Here is a 19,272-nt window from a genome sequence, read left to right as displayed (position 1 = left end):
TTTTTTTGCCGGATCTCAGAGGGAAATGTGTGTTTGGAATTCAGGGAGGTGCCATTTAAAAGTATCTTACAAACTTCCTGTGGACATGTGGGGAACTTTGAGACTACATCCCCCGTGATCCAATGGGTTTCCGGTTTTGAGACGTTGGGGACCTATCCAACGAATAGGGCAGCTTAAATTCGGAGGTTGGGTTTGAGACGACCTCTTGGCTACCTGGCAAGGATGGGCGGCACTGGCGGTATCTTTGAAGAGATTTTATCAAACGCGTAGTCAAATTATATATTTTATCCACATGGCCATGGCTGTAATTAAACTACTAATTTCCCTCATTTTATCAGTCTTTATCTTAACACTATAGGTATCCTTTAGACAAAAGTCAATACTAAGGATAGTGCTAAGCCAGGAAGAGAAAGACCCGAGTTCAGATTTGGCCACAGACATTTGTTAGCTGGGCCTGGCCTGGACAAGTCACTTTGCCTCTGTTTGCCTCACTTCATCTATAAAATGGACATAATAATAACAATGGCCTTCTAGGGTTGTTGTGAGGATCAAATGAAATAATAATTATAAACAGTGTCTGGCACACAGTAAGCTTTATAGAAATGTTCGCTATTATTATTATCATCATCAAGTTGATAGAGACCTGTTATTAGATTTTCACCTAAATTTCATTTCCTCCGTATAATTGTCTATTACCCCAATAAAGTTTTACAAATTCATATTGTAGACCAACATTTACAAGAAATTACATTTAGAGAACTAGCAACTATTTATTTTTATGAGATCTATGATTCTTAGTTTTGTGCACCTGTTTTCATGATTCTGCTACCATCACTGAAGCAACAGAATGGGGACTATTTTGTATTTTTCTGTTTCATGGGTTACTATGGCTAAAGAATTACTCACCAAGTGACCAACCTATTGCTGATGAACCTGTCCATTCTTAACTGGCTTGTTCCTCAGTAAGCAGATCCAGTTTATATCTAGGACTATATTTGAAGCCTTTTTCACATAGTACAATAGGTCTGAGTTTGTGCCTAATCAACAGAGCCTTGAAAGCCCAAGGCCACATCGACACCCAGATGAAGCATTGGAGTAGAGCTTGGTGAATGATAGTTAAACTTTTATATTGAATTCACAGACTAATTGATGGTCTATCCTGGCACTTTATTATTTTTCAGTGACAGAGATTAACTGTCATTTTACGGATAGCCTAGCAATCAGGTAAGAAATTTGCTTGTTTAGGAAAATAAGTATTTTACTTCAATACTTCTAGGATTTGTCATTCATCGGTGTGTCATTTCCTCTCCTAAGGCAGATCACACGTTTCTGTTGAAAAATTCATCACCCTGTGGCCAAAGTCTCTAAACTTAGGCTGGTCCTTAGACAAAGGACATACAATACATCACCAGGCCTGTGCTTGAAGTCTTTCCAGCTTGATAGAAACTGCCAAAGCTTGTGCTTCGCTGGCATAGCCTTTAAGAACTCGGTTACCTCCACATCAAGGTGACATGATAGAGTAGAAATCTAGTGGAAGTTAGCTCTCATATGTTCTGGAGAGAACATGGTATATAGAGCAGTGGTGTCATTTTTCAAAAAGCAATAGATCCCTATAGGCCACACATTGCCTAGAAAACCACAAATTGTCATTATTTATCTTGTGTTATATTTTTATTTATTTGGTTAAACATTTTCAAATTATGTTTTTACCTGGTTTCTGCTGGGGAGTTTTGTAGACTGCCTTCCGATGAGGTACCAGAGTTTGACACCTCTGGTATATAGAACACTGAATTTTGAGTCAGGACAATTTAGACTTGAATCTCCATTTGAACACTTATTAACTGTGTGTTCATTGGATGAATCACTCAACTTTCTTGAGCCCGAAGCAGTTCTTTAAGATATTAATTTATAGAAATATGTTTGTTTCAATGGAGGGAATGAAAGCATAGGTCCTTGATGTATTGATCTGCATATGTGCATATATTACTATCTATATCAAACAAAAATAATTTTAGTGTTTCAAAACTTGTAAAATTTAAGAATATTTAACAGTGAATGTATATATGCCTATCTCCAAAGAGTCACTAATGTGTAAAATGCATTCAAAGAGTAACATAAAAATGTAACAATGTTTATAGCAGAAGAAATAAATATGGTTAATCAGCTTTCTCACATCATTACCATAAAACAATATGTTGTTTAATTTGCAAATATTAATATGATGAAAATTGATTTTTGGAAAGCAGAAAGTACAGCTTGCTCATTTGATAGTTAAAAAAGATTTCTTTTAACAGGATTTAGTTATAATCTGAAAATTTTGATATTCATTTCAACAAAATTATTAATCACCTATTAAGTGCTAGATGCTGGGAATATATAGATGAACAGTAATATAGTTCCTAATCTAAAAAAAAGCTAACAATCTACCATCAAGGATATAATATGTCTCAAAATAAGTATATTCTAAAGTAGGGACTTATTTGGGGAAGAGAAAAACTTTCATCTGCCAGGAATCAGATAAGGCTTTTATTGATGAAGTGACACCTGAACTGAGCCTTGGAGAAAGGAAAAAAGGAAGGGATGTATTCCATGAATTTGAAGTAGGGTGGTGTACAGCTTATGCAAATACACTGAAGCTTTTTCCAGAGGGTGTTAGTTTAGTTTGATCCCAGTGATTATTTTAGGTCTTTTCTGGATCACTGGAATCTTCTGAATTTTTTTGAGCAAAAGAGTTGACCTAGTCCTGCTGGAGACAGTGGGCAAGTTAAGAGGCTGTTATGCTCTGGCAAGAGAGGGTGAAGATTGGTGACTGTATTGGTGGAGGAGAAAGGGATAGATTCATGAGGTAATAAGGTAAGAGAAAAAGAATTACCTAATTGGATATAAGAGGTAAGAAAGATAAAAAGGAAGAGTTAAAGCAACTGTCAAGGTTTTGTGACTACAAAGGTGGCAGCACCCAATAACTGAAATAAAGGAGTAGAGAGAAGGAGCAGATTTGAGGAGGAAGATGATCAGTTCAATTTTGGATATGCTGTTTGAGATGTTAACAGAATAGCCAGGACTCTGATGGAGATGACCAACAGACGTCAGGGAGCTCAGGAAAGAGATTTGGGAATCTTTTTCCAAGCTTGATACCTAGATATATCATTTAAGAAGGAAAAAGTTAAAAAAAAAATCCTATGTCATAAATCCTACTGTAAATACCTAACACACAGCAAGTGGCTAATAAATGGTTATTGACTAGCAAAAAAAATCATATGTCTTTAGCATAAGTTAATTAACCTTTAATAAGTTTGAACTGAAAAGTACATTTACTGTTATGTATGTGTGCATATGTGAGAGACAGGCATAACTGATCTTTGGGATCTTGATAGATTTCTTTCTGCAAGGTAACGTGAAAGAGTCCAGAATAGACTAATAGTGGCTGCCAGAAATAAGATAAAAAAAACCAAAACTTAAAAATATAGAGTCTATATACATACATATGTACATGTGTGTAGATGTATGATATAGGTATTATACAGATGTACATATATGTTTATATTCATGTATATACATACAGGTTTGATATTAGCTGTAACATTACTATAGGAATTGTTCTCTTAGATATCTCATATTTGTTTTTGTCATCCCTGGAAGGGGACCTCAGAGGCCATTAGAACCTGTACCTGAACAAGAATTCCTGTGGAGCATAAATGACAAACCTTTGCTTAAAGACCTCTGTAGTGAGAAGGAAGCCATTCTCCCCCCACCTCCCTTCCCCTTTCCATGTAATTCCTTTTACTTTTCAATAGTTCTATATGTTAAAAAGTTTTTCCTTATATCAGGTTTAAATCTACTCCCTTTAGTTGCTTTCCATTGCTCCCTATTCTTCTGGATTACCTTGAAATACTTGAAGTTTGGGAGCATCCCCTCCCCTTTCCTTGCTATTAAGTCTCTTCTCCAGACTTAAACAGCTTCATGGCATATCTTGCGTACAATATTTTTTCTCCAAGCACATAGCCACCACTTAGTTCCAACCTTCATCATTTATCATCTGGGCTATTTCAGTAGTCTCCTGAATGGGTTCCCTGACTTAAGTTGCTTCCCATTCTGAACCATCTTCCACATAGCATAGTCAAATGGATTTTCCTAAAGGGCAAGTCTGACTATGTTAACCACCACTCTTCACTCCTTCTCCCCCTTCAGTAAAATGAGAAAGCTTTCTAAAAATTAGAGCCTTCCTTCCATCACTTCAACAGACTACTTCATTAGGTTCCCTATTACTGGAGTTCTTTAGTCAGAAGCTGTATGACTATCTTTCTTATCCAGTATGAAGTGGGTTCAAATGACTGATGCTGCTCCTTCCAACTCCAAAATTTTATCAACTATGACCATTACACCGACCATAGCCTGGAGATCTGCCCTGCCGCTTTGCTGGTATGCATCCCATTTTTACCCCTTTCTCCATTTCTGTCTCAGAATGAAAATCAAATCAGCATTACCTTTCCTCCCCTGAAAAGTGTGACATTCTATTGCTATACGAAGAATCCCAGGTATAGGCTGACAAAACTCTTTCATAACCACCATTCCCCAAATCCTTCACACCCTTTCTCAACAACCCACCTTTTCTAACCTTCCTCCCATAGATTACTTTCTCTAGATCTTATATTTACTCATATGTGAAAATGCTGCCCCCTTCTCCAGAATGTTTGCTACTTCAGGCAGGGAGTCTCATGTTGATTTTGTTTTCCCTACACTTTCTACACACAGTGTTTCACATATTGGATGCACTAAAAATATGCTTGTTCAGTAGAATTACCTATAACCTAGACATCTTGCTTAGAACTTTTAAAAGTGCTTTTTCTGCCTTTTTTTTCTTCTGAATGGCTTGAAGAATAAAGACTAATTAGAATAACATTAAAAAGAACTTCCATAACTTCTTAGTATCAGTTCTAAGACAGACAAGTGGCAATGCCTAGGCAATTGGGGTTAAGTGATTTGCTGCCCAGGATCTCCTAACTAGAAAGTATCTGCAGACATATTTGAACCAAGGTCCTCCCAACTCCAGGCCTAGTGCTGTATCCACTGTGCTCTGGCTCTCCCCTAGACTAATACTTTTACAAATCATATTACTATAAGAAAGGAAGAATCTGGATTAAAGATATAAGCTCTAAGTTCCAGGAATTTTTTTTTAAAACCCTTAACTTCTGTGTATTGGTTCTTAGGTGGAAGAGTGGTAAGGGTGGGCAATGGGGGTCAAGTGACTTGCCCAGGGTCACACAGCTGGGAGGAATTTTTAATTTTGAAAGGCAGTAAGTAAGGATATTTATTTAAATGGAAAACAACAATCATTTTATTTTATTAAAAAAAAAAAACTTACTTCCCATCTTCAAATTGATACTAAGAATTGGTTCCAAGGCAGAAGAGTGATAAGGGCTAGGCAAATGGGGTTAAGTAACTTGCCCAGGATCACACAGCTATGAAGTGTCTGAAGCCAAATTTGAACCCAGGATCTCCCATCTTCAGACCTGAAGCTCCACTGAGCCACCTTGCTGCCCCCAGAGTAGTCATTTTAAAGGGTTTCCTAAATTGTTGTGATGCCTTTTTTAACTATTGGTTTTCTTTAAAAACTTGGGCAATAGAAAATGATGGGGAGAATAAAGAGGAATAGAAAAATCCAATTCAACAAACATTTATAACTACTATGTACAAAGAACCTTGCACATAGAAAACAAATGGACCCAGAAGAACTAAACAGTGCCTACTCTCAGGCAGCTTAGACTTCAGTAAGGAATACAACATATGCATTAGCATAAAAGAAAGAAAATTGAGGAGGGGGAAGAACACTTAACTGGAAGAATCAAGAAATTCAATTCTGCAAAGATGATGTGCAGACACTGTGCTGGGTGCTAGGGATGCAGAGACCAAAGTGAAACAAGGCCTGGCACTCAAAGCTCATATTGCTTGGAACTGGAGCAGCAATATGTACACACATAAAGTAAATATGCCATATATGCGAAGTAAATTTAGGGAGAGAAGCACTAACATTTGGGGAGGTGGGGGTGGAGCAGGGAAGGCCTCCAAGAGGAAGAGAGATTTGAACCAAATCTTCAATAGAGTCATTGTAAAAGAGGGAATATGTTCCAGGCACAGAGTTTGGGAGATAGGATGTTGAATATTAGAGAACATAATAGCACATCTACTATTTTGACCAGAATGTAGATTTTATGTGGACTAGCAATAGAGATGAGGTCTGGAAAGATAGGTTAGGGTCAGATTGTAAAGAGTTCAAATGACAAACAGAAAAGTTTATATTTTGTCCTAGAGGCAGTAGAGAGATGTGAAAGGCAGGGAACTGACATTGTTAGGCCTTTTTTTAGCAATATCTTGTTGGTAGCTATTGTGGAGAATGAATTGGAGAGGGAGGAGGCTGGTGGCAAAGAGAACAACTGGGAGGCTGTTATATTAATCTATATGAGAAGTGATGTGGACCTGAAACAGGATGGTGAGCTCTGAGTGGAGTTTTGTTGTTCAGTCATCTCAGTCATGTCTGACTCTTCCTGATCCCATAAGGGTGTTTTTTTTTTTTTTTTTGGCCAAACCAGAGTGGTTTGTCATTTCTTTCTCCAGATAATTTTACAGATGAGGAAGTGATGCAGACAAGATGAAGTGACTTACTAGCATCACTCAACTGGCATGTGTCTGAGACTGAATGTGAACCCAGAAGATGAATCTTCCTGACTGCAGGCTCAGTACCTCATTCACTGCACCACTTGGCTGCCCCTAAAAGTTGATATTTCTGCCCAAATAGTGGAGAGAATGAAACAAAATGGGAGTGATATTATGGAGGTAGAATTTATAAAACTTGACACTTGATTGAATGTGGGCATGTGGGGAAGAGAGAAGATTCACAGGTGCCTTTAAGGGGGCAAACTTGAACGACTAGAAGAATGATGGCCTCACAGTGGAGGTGGCACCTGATTTGATCCTTAAAGGACAAGGTTTCAGATAGGCAGATTTGAGTAGGTAGTGTGTTCCAGTCATGGCAGTGATTCTGTCTTTGGGGAGGTGGGGGTAGAGCAGGGAAGGCCTCCAAGAGGAGGAGAGATTTGAACCAAATCTTTAATAGTCAGTGTAAAAGAGGGCATAGTGTCCCTTATACATGGAATGCATTCCCTCCTCACCTCCATTTTTTTATAATCTCTAGCTTCTTTCAAAGTTTGGCTCACATGCTGTTACCTCATGATACCTTTCCCAATCCCCCCATATACTAGTGGCTGTGGTTACCTTACATTAATATTGTATTTGCATGGCAAACTTATTGAATTTACTTTGCAGATATTTTGAATTTATTTAAGTCAGACTTGTTTTGTGCCCCACCCCTCACTCCTAGCAAGCTCCTGGAGGTTAAGGATGCTCTTTTTCTTTTTTATTACTCAGGATAGTGTAACATAGTGGAAAGAGCACTGTGTATTTGAGTTAGTTGGACCTGAGTTCAAAACCTAACTGTGTGGCCCTGCAAAAAGCCTTAGTCTCATGAGCTTTAGTTTGCTTATCCATAAAAAGAGAGGATTGGATTGGATTTCTTGAAACGCTAAATACCTAATTTCATATTTCTATTTTCTTGTTTGCCTCAATTTTCTCAACTGTAAAATGAGCTGGAGAAGGAAATAGCAAGCCTCTCCATTATTCTGGGTGTCTAGAAGGATAGTGGTTCCACATAGAGAGAAGTTTGGAAGTGATGGGCAGGCAGCTAATAAACTCTGGAATACTTTTCATTAGAAGTCTCTATGGGAGGGGCAGCTGGGTAGCTCAGTGGAGTGAGAGTCAGGCCTAGAGACAGGAGGTCCTAGGTTCAAACCTGGCCTCAGCCACTTCCCAGCTGTGTGACCCTGGGCAAGTCACTTGACCCCCATTGCCCACCCTTACCAATCTTCCACCTATGAGACAATACACCGAAGTACAAGGGTTTAAAAAAAAAAAAAGTCTCTATGGGATATTAACTGGATAACCAGGAAACAGTAAAGGAGCTACAGAAAGAATAATCAGATATGAAAAATCAAGAGACCGTAGTGTCATGGAATGCAAGGGAAAAGAGAGTATCCAGGAGTAACCAGTTGTCAGTGCAAGGGAAAAGAGAGTATCCAGGAGTAACCAGTTGTCAGAAGTTTCTAAAGCTTCAGGGCATCTAAGGAAGGTAAAGATTTAGAAAAGGCTGTTTGCCATATTTGATATTTAAGAGATTGTTGACCTCAGTCCCTCGGAGTTAAAAAGCAGATTAGCAGGGATTGAAGGGTGGTAAGGCTTATCTTCTGGCTGTTGTTTCTTCTAGGAATTTGGGAAAGGGAAAGGATATAAAAGACAATAGATTGCTTGTAGGGATGGCAGGATCTAGGGAGGGGTTGTTTCCTTCCCTCCCTCCCTCCCCCAGATGACCTGAGGGATTGTTTGTTTTGGTAATAGAATAAGAACTTGCAGACAAAAGAAAGTTTGAAAATGAGAGTGAGAGAGGAAATGATTTCTGTGGCATGTTCCTAGCAGATGACACCTAAGTGAAGCGATCTAGATGCACTTGTGGAGAAGGGTTTGCCTTAGTGGAAATAAGGCCATTTTATTTTTTCCCTGGAGACAAAAGGTAAGGGGAGAAAGGGATGTGTGAAAATACTGAGGGTTTTGAGTTATGAAAGGAAGAGTCCAGAGTGGATGGCCTCTATTGTCTCTCACAGTAGGAAATGAAACTACCTGCTGAAAGAAAGGAGAACAGAGAAAGTTTTAAGGGAATAAAAGTTTTTCTGAATGTGATAAAGCCCAGTTTGAAATTAGGTATCACATTTTTAGTGGACAAGTCAACATAATATGAATAAATGAATGAAAAGGCATTTACTTAGCTTTTACTGTATATAACACACAGTGATGAATGTTAGGATACTCTCTGGGAACCCACATTCTAAAGGGGTAGACATCACATATCAAAGGTTTCTGCTGAAAGTCAGATAGAAAGGTCCTATGATCTTTAGGATACAGCAGTAGCAAAAGCAATGGTAATGATTTTTTAAATGCCACTTACATTGATAAAAAAAAAATCCTATCAATTTCTGGTGTTGACTTATTTGACAGTGGCACAGATTTTTCTTAGTCTTCTGTAGCTATTGTGATCTCACCAGAAAAAGCAACTTACAATCATGGTAGTAGGAATGCAGCACAGGAAGAAAGATATATTGGGGTGGTGATTTCACTTAGAAGATTGGCAGGGTATGTAAGACTAGGGTTCTAGGGAGTTCAAGGGCAAAGGACAGTGGTGTATAATTGAATTAGTTAGCTATAAGTTCAAGGTTGCATGGGGCTGAAAGGGAGGTTAGGGGAAGGGCCAGAGGTGGCAGTGAGGATTAAGAATTGGTTTAGGAGTGAGCCAGATGAAGAGATGTTAAAACAGGAAAGAAGTGGGGAGAAGAAACAAATAAGTAGTATATGAAATAGTCTGGAAGAGGAGGGTGGAGAGAGGAGTGATGAGATAGATGAAATAAACACTAGCAACCAAATGAGCATTTTATCTCAATATTGCATGATTGTAATGGAATGAGGAAAAACAGGTTTTTTTCTCCTCTTATCTCCTTCCTCCCTAATTTGTTTCTTCTGTTATGCCTCCTCTTGTCCTGCCTTACTTGTCCTTGGAACAATGGTTGCCATTTTTAAGTAGAAGGAAAAATAACATGTAAGAGAGACCCAGGCAAAAAACTGAATTCAATTTTGTATTAGGTAGTAATTTTCCATCAAATAGATATATTTTTTTTAATTAAGAGAGACTGTAATCCTTCTTATATGGTTAATAGGTCATGCCATTTTATATAATACTGAAGAATTCTCAAAGTGAAAAACCAAACCTTAGTTTTCAACATGAAACTACCTATGTTTCTGTCTTAAAGTTGAGAAATTAATAAAGAATGTTAACTTAATTTAAGAAAAGTAAAAATCAACTGTTTGCCATTAAGATCTATCTTAAAAACACAGATTCATTTTCTGTTAAGTAAATAACTAAATGGAAATTTTTGTAGTGGCTTCACCTAGTACTTATATAAATATAGGCTTAAGTTATTCATCTCAAACAAAATTATTTAAATTTTGTTTTCCTGTGGAATCAAACTGTGTTTGCGGTTTACCTATAGATAAAAAACAACAATTCCTGAATGGCTGTGGTGTTGGAAAATAAGCAACACATGCCTTATAGAATAATTATGCTCTATCTCAGCTTTAATGATATAAATTATATTTGAAGGGGTAGTTTTGAACCAAGGTTTGACAGAATCTATATACTAATCGTATTATCATTGTATTATACTTAAATAATCTTCAATGAGCTTTTAAAATTCTGATAATATATAAAGATTATAAGAATTCTTTCATTTTGAAATATAATTCACAGACTTATAAAGGTAGCATTTAATCCACAGAGAGACTAGCCATATATTAAAAAACCTAGTTTTTATTGCGTGGCATGAGAGAATGAGATTTCTAAGTGAGTAAAAAAAATTTTTTAACAAATTTTTAAACAAAATACTATGTACCTATGTTTTTTGAAATTACGAAGCATGCTTCTCTGCCTTAGTAAGCCAAGTATGTAAATATTATTTAACCTTCTTTGTGCATACTCTGATTCACCATTGTAAATAAATCTGTCATCTCCAAGGAAAATTATAAATGTAGACGGACTTACATCTAAATTAGTCCTCCCCAAATGGCTATCAGTCAATAAGCATTAAGTGCCTACTGTGTGCCAGACACCATACTTAGCCCTGGAGATACAAAGAAAGTCGAAAGAGAGTCCCTGATCTCAAAAAGCTCAGTCTAATGAGGGAGAGATACCATGAAAAGAACACATATACACAAATAAGCTGTATTGGGGATAAATTGAGGGTGACCTGAAAATGGAAGACATTAAGGGGCATTAGGAAAGGCTTTAAAAATTTTTTTAGGTGAGACTTTAGCTGCAAATAAAGGAAGACAGGAAAACTTAGAGTCTGAGATAAGGAAAGAGAGCATTCTACCCTGGGACAACTACTGAAAATTCTTGGAATCTGGTGATGGAGTATCTTGTTCAAGAAACAGCAAGGAGACCAGGGTCATTTGTATATAAATTTTAGGAAGACTAGAAAGGTGAGGGGTCCCTAGGTAATGAAGGGCTTTGATGAACACTAAACAGAGGATTTTATATTTAATCTTGGAGGTGATAGGGAGCCAACAGAGTTTTGGTTTTTTTTAAACCCTTACTGGGTATTGGTTCTAAAACAGAAGAGCAGTAAGGGCTTGGCAATGGGGATTAAGTGACTTGCCCAGGGTCACACAGCTAGGAAGTGTCTATGGCCAGAATTGAACCTAGGACTTCCTGTCTCTAGGCCAGGGGTCGGCAATGTATGGCTCTTTTGAGGGCCAGATATGGCTCTTTCTGCAGGAGCCATAAAGTCAATTTTTTTACAGGCACTGTTACAGGAGCGCGCACTGTGAGCACTGTATGGCTCTCACGAAATTACATTAAATTACATTTTTAAGAATGTGGCATTTATGGCTCTCACGGCCAAAAAGGTTGCCGGCCCCTGCTCTAGGCCTAGCTTTCAATCCACTGAGTCCCCCAGCTGCTCCCCAATAGAGTTTTGAACAGTGAGTAACATGGTCTGGTTTGCTTTAGGAAGCTCACTTGGACAGCTGAGTAGAGAATGGATTAGAGTGGGGAAAGACTGTGTTAAGCTGATTTAACAGTCATCAGACTATTGCAGTATTTGAGGCATGAGAGATGAGGGCCTGCACCAGGGTGGTAGCAAGTCAAAGGAGAGGAGGGAGTATGTGTGAGAGATGCTAGAAAGGCAAAATACAAAATTGATAGGCCTTGGTAACAGGATTGGATATGAGAGGTGGGATGAAAGACTAAGGAGTCAAAGATGTCATTTAGATTGAGAGCTGGAGGGGGAGGGGATGACTGAATGGATGTGATACCTCCAGTAGTAATTAGAATGTTTGGAAGTGGGGGTGGAGGGAAAAATGGGTTCAGTTTTAGAAATTTTATGGGATAACCATTTTGAAGTGTCTAATAGGCACTTAGACATGCAAGTCTGGAAATTAGTCTGACTGTATAAGTAAATCTGAGAATCACCAGCAATAAGACAATTTTAGGAGCTGCTGAGATCACCTAGGGAAGTACTATAAAGGGAGAAGAGAACAACGCCCTGGTGGACACCCATTCTTAGAAGGTGCCACCTGGATGAAGTTCCAGCAAAGGAGGTTGAGAAGGAACCAACAGATAGAGTCAAACTTGGATAGAAGAAAGTATCAAGGAAAAGATTATCTAATAGTGTCACAGGCTGCAGAGAGGTCAGAAAAGATGCAGCCTGAAAAAAGGTAGATTTGGGATTTAAGAAGTCCTTGGTTACCTTGGAGAGAGTTCTTATAGAATGGTGAGGCTGGAAGCAAAGTAGAGATCTTGTTAAGCAAATGAGAGAGGTGGAGGCCTAATTATAGACTGTCTTCTCAAGGAGTTTAAACAGGAAAGGGAAGAGAGACATGGGATGATTGTGGGAAATGAACATATCAAGTGAGTTTTTCAAGAATGGTAGAGAGATATGGTCAGGTTTATAGGCAGTAGGGAAGAAGAGGGGGGGGGAGGTCAGTGAGTGTGGCTGATGGAGGTGGGAATATGCTGGAGAAGACATACAGAAATGGAATTGGGATACCTTCTGCGTGCAGAGGAGTATCTTTAGCACCTAGCATAGTGTTTTCTACTTAGTAGGTATTGAAACGCTTATTGAATTGAATTAAATTTTCTAATTACATAAAGTATTCCCTTCCCTTGGTATTTTCATTGAACCCAAAGATTATTTTGAGTAGTAAGTAGTTTTGTCTTTATTATTTTAACATGATTGAAGTGTGACCCCCTCCATTTTTGAAGAGGGGGTCTTTTATTTCTGTAAAAATTGTTCTGTAGTTTTATTTAGAAGTCCTTTGTGTGTCTTTGTAGATTAACTCCCATATATTTAATGTATTTAAGACATTTTAAAGGGCATTCTTTTTTTTTATGCATTCTTCCTGCATCATGTTAGTAATGTACAGAAATGCTAATGATCTTTTGAATTTGGGACTAAAATATTCTGCTACTCTGTCAAAGTTATTTATTACCACATTTAATGTTTTTTTGGCTGATTCTCTTGGGTTTTCTAATCTTTTCTTGGTTTTTTAAATCTTATTCTTAATTTTGCTTTTTGTGACCATAAACTCATAAACTTATTTTTCATAATGCTATAGCTAATCTTTCTAATACCATGTTATAATAATGATGACAGTGAACAACCTTGTTTCACTATGATCTGAACTGTGAAAACTTTCGTTTCTTCAGTATTGCCCATTCTTGGATTTAGATAAATATGTTTGATCATATTAAGTAGGATATATTTCTTTCAAATAAGCAATGTAACAAGTAGTCCTTTGAAAGCTTTTGGTCATTTTTGTGATGATGGCAGTCATGAAAATGTGGGCCTCTTTTTTTTTCTCTAGGCTTTATTTCCAGAATTTGGGCTTTATGAAAAATTTAGTAAAATGAAAAGAATTTTTGAAAGATATTATGTTATTGGAATATAGTTAGAACTAGCTATCCTCTGTGTTGCTTTTTATAAACAGATACAAATGATTTTAGTTTTAAAAAAATCCTAGAAATTACAACTCACATTTTTTTTATTCTGAACTAATAATTTACCCTCCTCTAGTTACCCATTATTTAGATGCTAGCTACTAAAATATCATATATCTTTGCTTTTATTGTGACACATCTGAAAAGCTCAGAGGCATGTACAGGTAGAACTTAATTTACAAATGGATCATACTCTTAAGACTTCATTTCTGAGGTGGTCGTTTAAAGTTTAGGTTCTTATCTGTCCCACAGAAAGCTTGTTCGACAGGCAGGTATACTTAAAAGTTTTTCAGTTTCATCTGAATGATTTTTCATAATATTTCTGCAGGGGAAAGTATATTCTGAGTTCTATCTAAGGAGGCCAGGAATAACATGTCAACTACTGAGAGAGGGGTGTGTATATGCATGTGTTTCTTGGGGATGAGGGAGAGGAAGGAACAGAGATTGTTTCAAAAGGCTAAAACATTCTATAATTGATTAGAAACTTTATATATAAAGATAAGTAGAACTGCAGAATTATTAGTGACATTTGTTAACCTTAGAAAGATCTTGTTTGAAATACTCATGGAATGGAGTGATGTGGTTAGTTGCATTTTTCAATACAGAGCATATTTTTTTCATTGTATGATTCAGATGACTATAACAGCTTAGAGTCATCATTGTGAACATTAATTAAATCCATCTCCTGTTACCCTTGGATTGAATTGTCTACTGAATTCAGGGTATATAGCAAGGAAGTTAAAAGGTTATTCCTTTAAAAAAAAAATTAGAAGACCAAATCCCCAAACTTTCAAAATTGAGGATTACTTTTGAGGCAGTCCCTAAAGCTAGCTAGAAGGCCTGATTCCAGAACTCTTGAATTTGGTTCTGTTATAGAGAAGATTCTTAGAAAATTCCACTATTAGGTCACCTGTTACGGGAATTAAACTACTGTCTTTCTAAGACTGAACCTGGGAACTGGACATTTTCCAGGAAGTTTTCTTATTTGGTATTATGGATGATTGCATTTGCCTTTGCCAGGTAACTCTTCCAGAATTCTTGATAACTCCAAGCAGCCAATTAGCTTTTAATAAGTACTTACATTGAGCTAGGCACCTTTCACCTAGTAAGTGCTTAACAAATGCCTTTTCGTTCAGTTTATTCCACCACTACTTCAGCTGGTGTGGTGTTTTAGGATGAGAAGCTACTGCTTTGGGGTTGAGGGAAAGGTAATTGGTTCATTTCTAGTGACCAGGATTTCTTATTTTTCTACTTGGGCCTTGTGGGCTAGAGCAGTGATGGGCAAACTACATCTTGTGGGCCAGATGCAACCCCCTGAAATGTTCTATTCAGCCTCACAACATTATTCCTAATCTGATGAATACAATGAGTAGGGTACAATACAATGAAACTTCGAAACAGTTGCCTTAGAAACAGACTGACAGACTTGAACATTTCCTTTCCTTTGGCCCCCTCTTTAAAAAGTTTGCCCATCACTGGGCTAGAGGGTAGCAGAGAAGTGCAATTCAGTTCAAAAAGATGTGAGGAACCTGGAAAGCTAATAATCTGTTTTAAAAGGCAGTCATAACTCCCTAAGAAGTCTTTGTGAACAGCAATAGGTTTTTGGCCTTTATTTTGTTTCTAGCAGTTTTCCTCTCTAAATAATGCTTGTTAGTAATTAAGGGAATATCAGAAGGATTTCCATTTCTCTGTTTGGTCTCTTGCAGATGACTTGGGATATACTTTATTGTTATCTCCCATTAAACATAGTGTAACACTTGACAGGCACACACTTAAATACAATTAATTAGACATCTTCCTTTGCTCCTACATTCACAAATAACAAAATAAAAAAGGATTATAAAAGGAAATTGAATAATCTTAATTATGCTGTGAATATTCATAATTCATCTTGTTTTTAGACTATTTTTCAACTTATCCGGACTAAAATTAATTTCTAATCTTTTAAATCGAAAAAAATGTGTGTCTGGAAGTATAAGATTTAATAGCTTAAAAAAGTATGCTGGTAGTATTATAGGGTGTATTTCCAATTTTTATTTGTTACTTACAAGTCTTACTTCTCTTTAGTCTGATTAATGTTAGACTTTCAAAATAGCAATATTTAGTAGTTACATCTGCCACGCAAATCTCTTTTTGGAAGAAATTAGTCCTAAAATCTTCCTTTGCATTCAAAATAATCTTTTGCCATTCATTGAATACAGTAAAAGTTTTCATAGAACAGTTGTACAGAAGTGTGCAGAATTTTGATGCAGATGTTCAAAGAGTTTTAAAAAAAATTACCCAACTTCCTAGTAAGATGGTGAGAGAAGCTGTAAGAGAGGTGCTTAAATGAAGTCTGTGAAAAACCCTCCCCAACAGTTTGATCACTATATTTCAATGATTGGTTTCCTTTGAAATCATATGTATTTTTCATGCATCATTCTGAGGAGGACTATGAAAATTTCACAATACCAAAATACACAATACCAAAAAAATTAACCTCTGAACTGTAACTTGGAAATCATTTGTTTCTTTGCACTGTTGTCTTTAGGCTTGATTATAGTTTTCCTCAGATATGTCAAATCCCAAAATACTCAATAACGTACCAGGTGTGGTAAATGGTATTTTTTAAATGCCCTAAAAATTTTAAATACATTGACCAAGAGTCATTACTGAGTTCAGTTCTGAAAGGAATTTAGCCTATAGTGATTTGTTTTGTACCCAGGAGAATGTTTTAATTGAACCTAGTTGACTTGACTCTTTCCCACAGACACACACTTTTTTACTCCTTAAGATAAGGATTACTATTTGAAGAGAAAATAGTGCATCTTACTGAAATTTCATGTTGGCTTTTCCCTTATTTATTTAGTAACAACCAGCAATTTAAGTGATCATTTGAGGGCTGTACAATCCATATGTTTTGTTTTGTGGATCAAAAGTTGTTTCACCATCATATCTTATCATCCTTTGTGGGATCTAAGTTTTCCAAATAGCCTTCTTGTTTTTTCTCCTTTGTCAGTGTTTTAGTTTCCTTTCATTTTGCCCTCCTTAATTAATTCATCTTGTATTTCACCATTCTGTGTTCTCATTTACTTTCTTAATTTTTACTTTTCATTATGAATGAATACACTTCAACTTCTGAATGGGGAATGTAAATTCTCAAGTTATTAAATAAGTAAGATAGGATTTTAAAATGCAGAAAGCTCAAAAATCTGTTCAAGTATAACCATGGCAATAAATCTGCTGTTAAGGAAGTTATGAAACTCTTTCTTTTCCTTTTTGAAAGTATTGGGGCAGCTGGGTGGCTCAATGGATTGAGAGCCAGGCCTAGAGCTGGGAGGTCTTTGGTTCAAATCAGAACTCAAGACACTTCACTTTCTAGCTGGTGACCCTGGGCCAGTCACTTAATCCCCATTGTCTAGCCCCTAATGCTCTCTGCCTTGGAAACCAATAGACAGTATTGATTCTAAATCAGAAAGTAAGGGTTTTAAAAAAAGAAGGTATCAAAACTGAGCATGTGTAATTTAGTGTGGTTTATTACTATTGACCAGTATTCTAGCTGTATGAGCATGATGTAATTGGAAAGAGAATCAGACTCTAGGAGTCATGAGAACCAAGTTATAGGCTTGAATTTTCTACTAACTACCTGTGTGACTTGGAACAAGTCATTTAACCAGTTTCATCATCTATAAAATGGAGTATTTAAGCTAGTTGACCTGTTAAAAAGTTCCTTTCAGGTCTAAAACTATTATTCTAAAACTTTTGTTTCTCTAAGTGTCTCTAATTCACCCCTTCCTCACCATTTCTATTGCTACCCTTGCAGTCGTTTTTTCATTTCCATCTTGTCACACCTGGATTACAGTCCCAGATGGTATTTCTGGCATGTTGCAACAACCTTGAAATGTGCAGGAGTAATTCTGAGAGAATTGGAATGGTCATTATATGTTGAAAGCAACTAGCTTTTAACTAACACCAGAAAAGACATCCAAGACACCTAAGGATATTTGGATGAGGTGGAGCAAGAAGAACTACATTGGATTCATATCACATTAGAAGGAGATGGGAAGGGAATAGGCACTTATTTATATGATGCCTAATATGTACAGACACTGTGCTGACCTCTTTTACAAATATCTCAATTTATCCTCACAGAACCTTTGTGAGGGAGGTGCTATGCTCACTATTCGATGCTTTATTCATGATGTGTTTCAGACTGATTGGAGACAGAAATAAGGGGAAGACAGGAGTCAAAGCTAATTCTTGGGTCGAAAATCTGGGCATTTAGAAGGCTGGTTGAAGAGGGATGGGTTTTGTGAATGAGGAACTCTGTTTTGGAAATAATAAATTTGAAATTGCTCTGACACATCCATTTTGAAATGCCAAATAGGCAGTTGGTGATGTGGGATTGGAGCTAAAGAGAGACATTCTTCCTGTGCTTGGTGTTTTGTAATCATTTTCATTAGTTTCTACTCGAGAGATCAATTCTGATAGAGAAAATCAGTCTCCTGTAAAATGGTGTACTCTGAAAGTGAGATCACAAAAATGATGGGTTTTATACACAAATACAGGCATCCAATCAAGTTTCTAAGAATTTTAAAATATTTTAGGAAAATCTTTGTAGTATTTAAAGATTCAATATAATAAATAATTATGTTATGATAGTGTAGGATGATTAGATTCAGGTAATATTACTATAAAATGCTTCCTTCTTTAACATTCATTTTCTCTTGATGACAGGAGCTCTTACCAAAGTAAAGGAGAGTAAACGACATGTGGAAGAAGGGAAAATGGAAGTCCAAAAGGCCGACGGCATTCAGGATCGCTGTAATACAATTTCTTTTGCCACTTTGGCTGAAATTCACCACTTCCATCAAATTCGAGTGAGAGACTTCAAATCACAGATGCAGCATTTCTTACAGCAGCAAATAATATTTTTCCAAAAAGTGACACAAAAGCTGGAAGAGGCTCTTCACAAGTATGATAGTGTTTAATATCTGAACTTTGAATTCTAACTTCCCTCAGTTTGAGGGTGATTTAAACAGAGTAAAAATAACTGCTGTCAAAGAACTCTTGCCAACTGTCAGTGGTGGTACAAGGATGGTTTTGTGTTCAACTGGAACCCAGCTGAATATATAATTATGTAGGAAAGAAACAGTTAATATGGTTATGTAATAGAAACAGTACCACACATTGTAGCTAAATTATACTATGTATGCCTACACTACCATTGTAACTTTTGGAATAATGATTATACTATTTGCCTTATTGCTTTTTGAAGTATGGGTATTTTAGTGCATACTTTGTAGACCTCAAAACCCATTAAGGGTCTCAAAGAAGCTGGCTAGTTAAAAGCCTACTTTGGATGCCTTTTTATTCTTGTAGATTTGGATTATCTAAATTCAACCAATTCTCTGTTTACAAACTCCTCCTAGAGCAGCTATGCGACTTTGTGCCTTTAGACTCTTGTTTTTTTTTTCCTTTCGATCTTTCTTTTTCTTTTTTTTTTTTTTTTTTTAGTAAGCCACATTTCTATGATTGAAAGAATGAAGGGTCAGTGCATATAAATGACAGTCCAATAACCTCATTGACTGGAAAAGCAATCAGCTGTCATCATCTTGCACAGCAAGTATTATTATCTCCTG

The 19,272-nt window shown here is 36.7% G+C and overlaps 1 protein-coding gene across 1 annotated transcript in view; it reads left to right on the top strand.

The window, feature by feature from the left end:
- Positions 1-19,043, top strand: part of SNX18 (sorting nexin 18) — a 34,359-nt gene extending 15,316 nt beyond the window's left edge. The window contains exon 2 of the mRNA XM_044663997.1: positions 18,368-19,043. Coding sequence (XP_044519932.1) covers positions 18,368-18,621 — 254 coding nt within the window. The 3' untranslated portion in view covers positions 18,622-19,043. The remainder of the gene's footprint in view (positions 1-18,367) is intronic.
- Positions 19,044-19,272: the final 229 nt, after the last annotated feature.

This window comes from Gracilinanus agilis, chromosome 1 (assembly GCF_016433145.1).
Source record: "Gracilinanus agilis isolate LMUSP501 chromosome 1, AgileGrace, whole genome shotgun sequence".
Taxonomy (NCBI): Eukaryota; Metazoa; Chordata; class Mammalia; order Didelphimorphia; family Didelphidae; genus Gracilinanus; species Gracilinanus agilis.
This window is presented reverse-complemented; position numbering and strand designations above follow the sequence as displayed.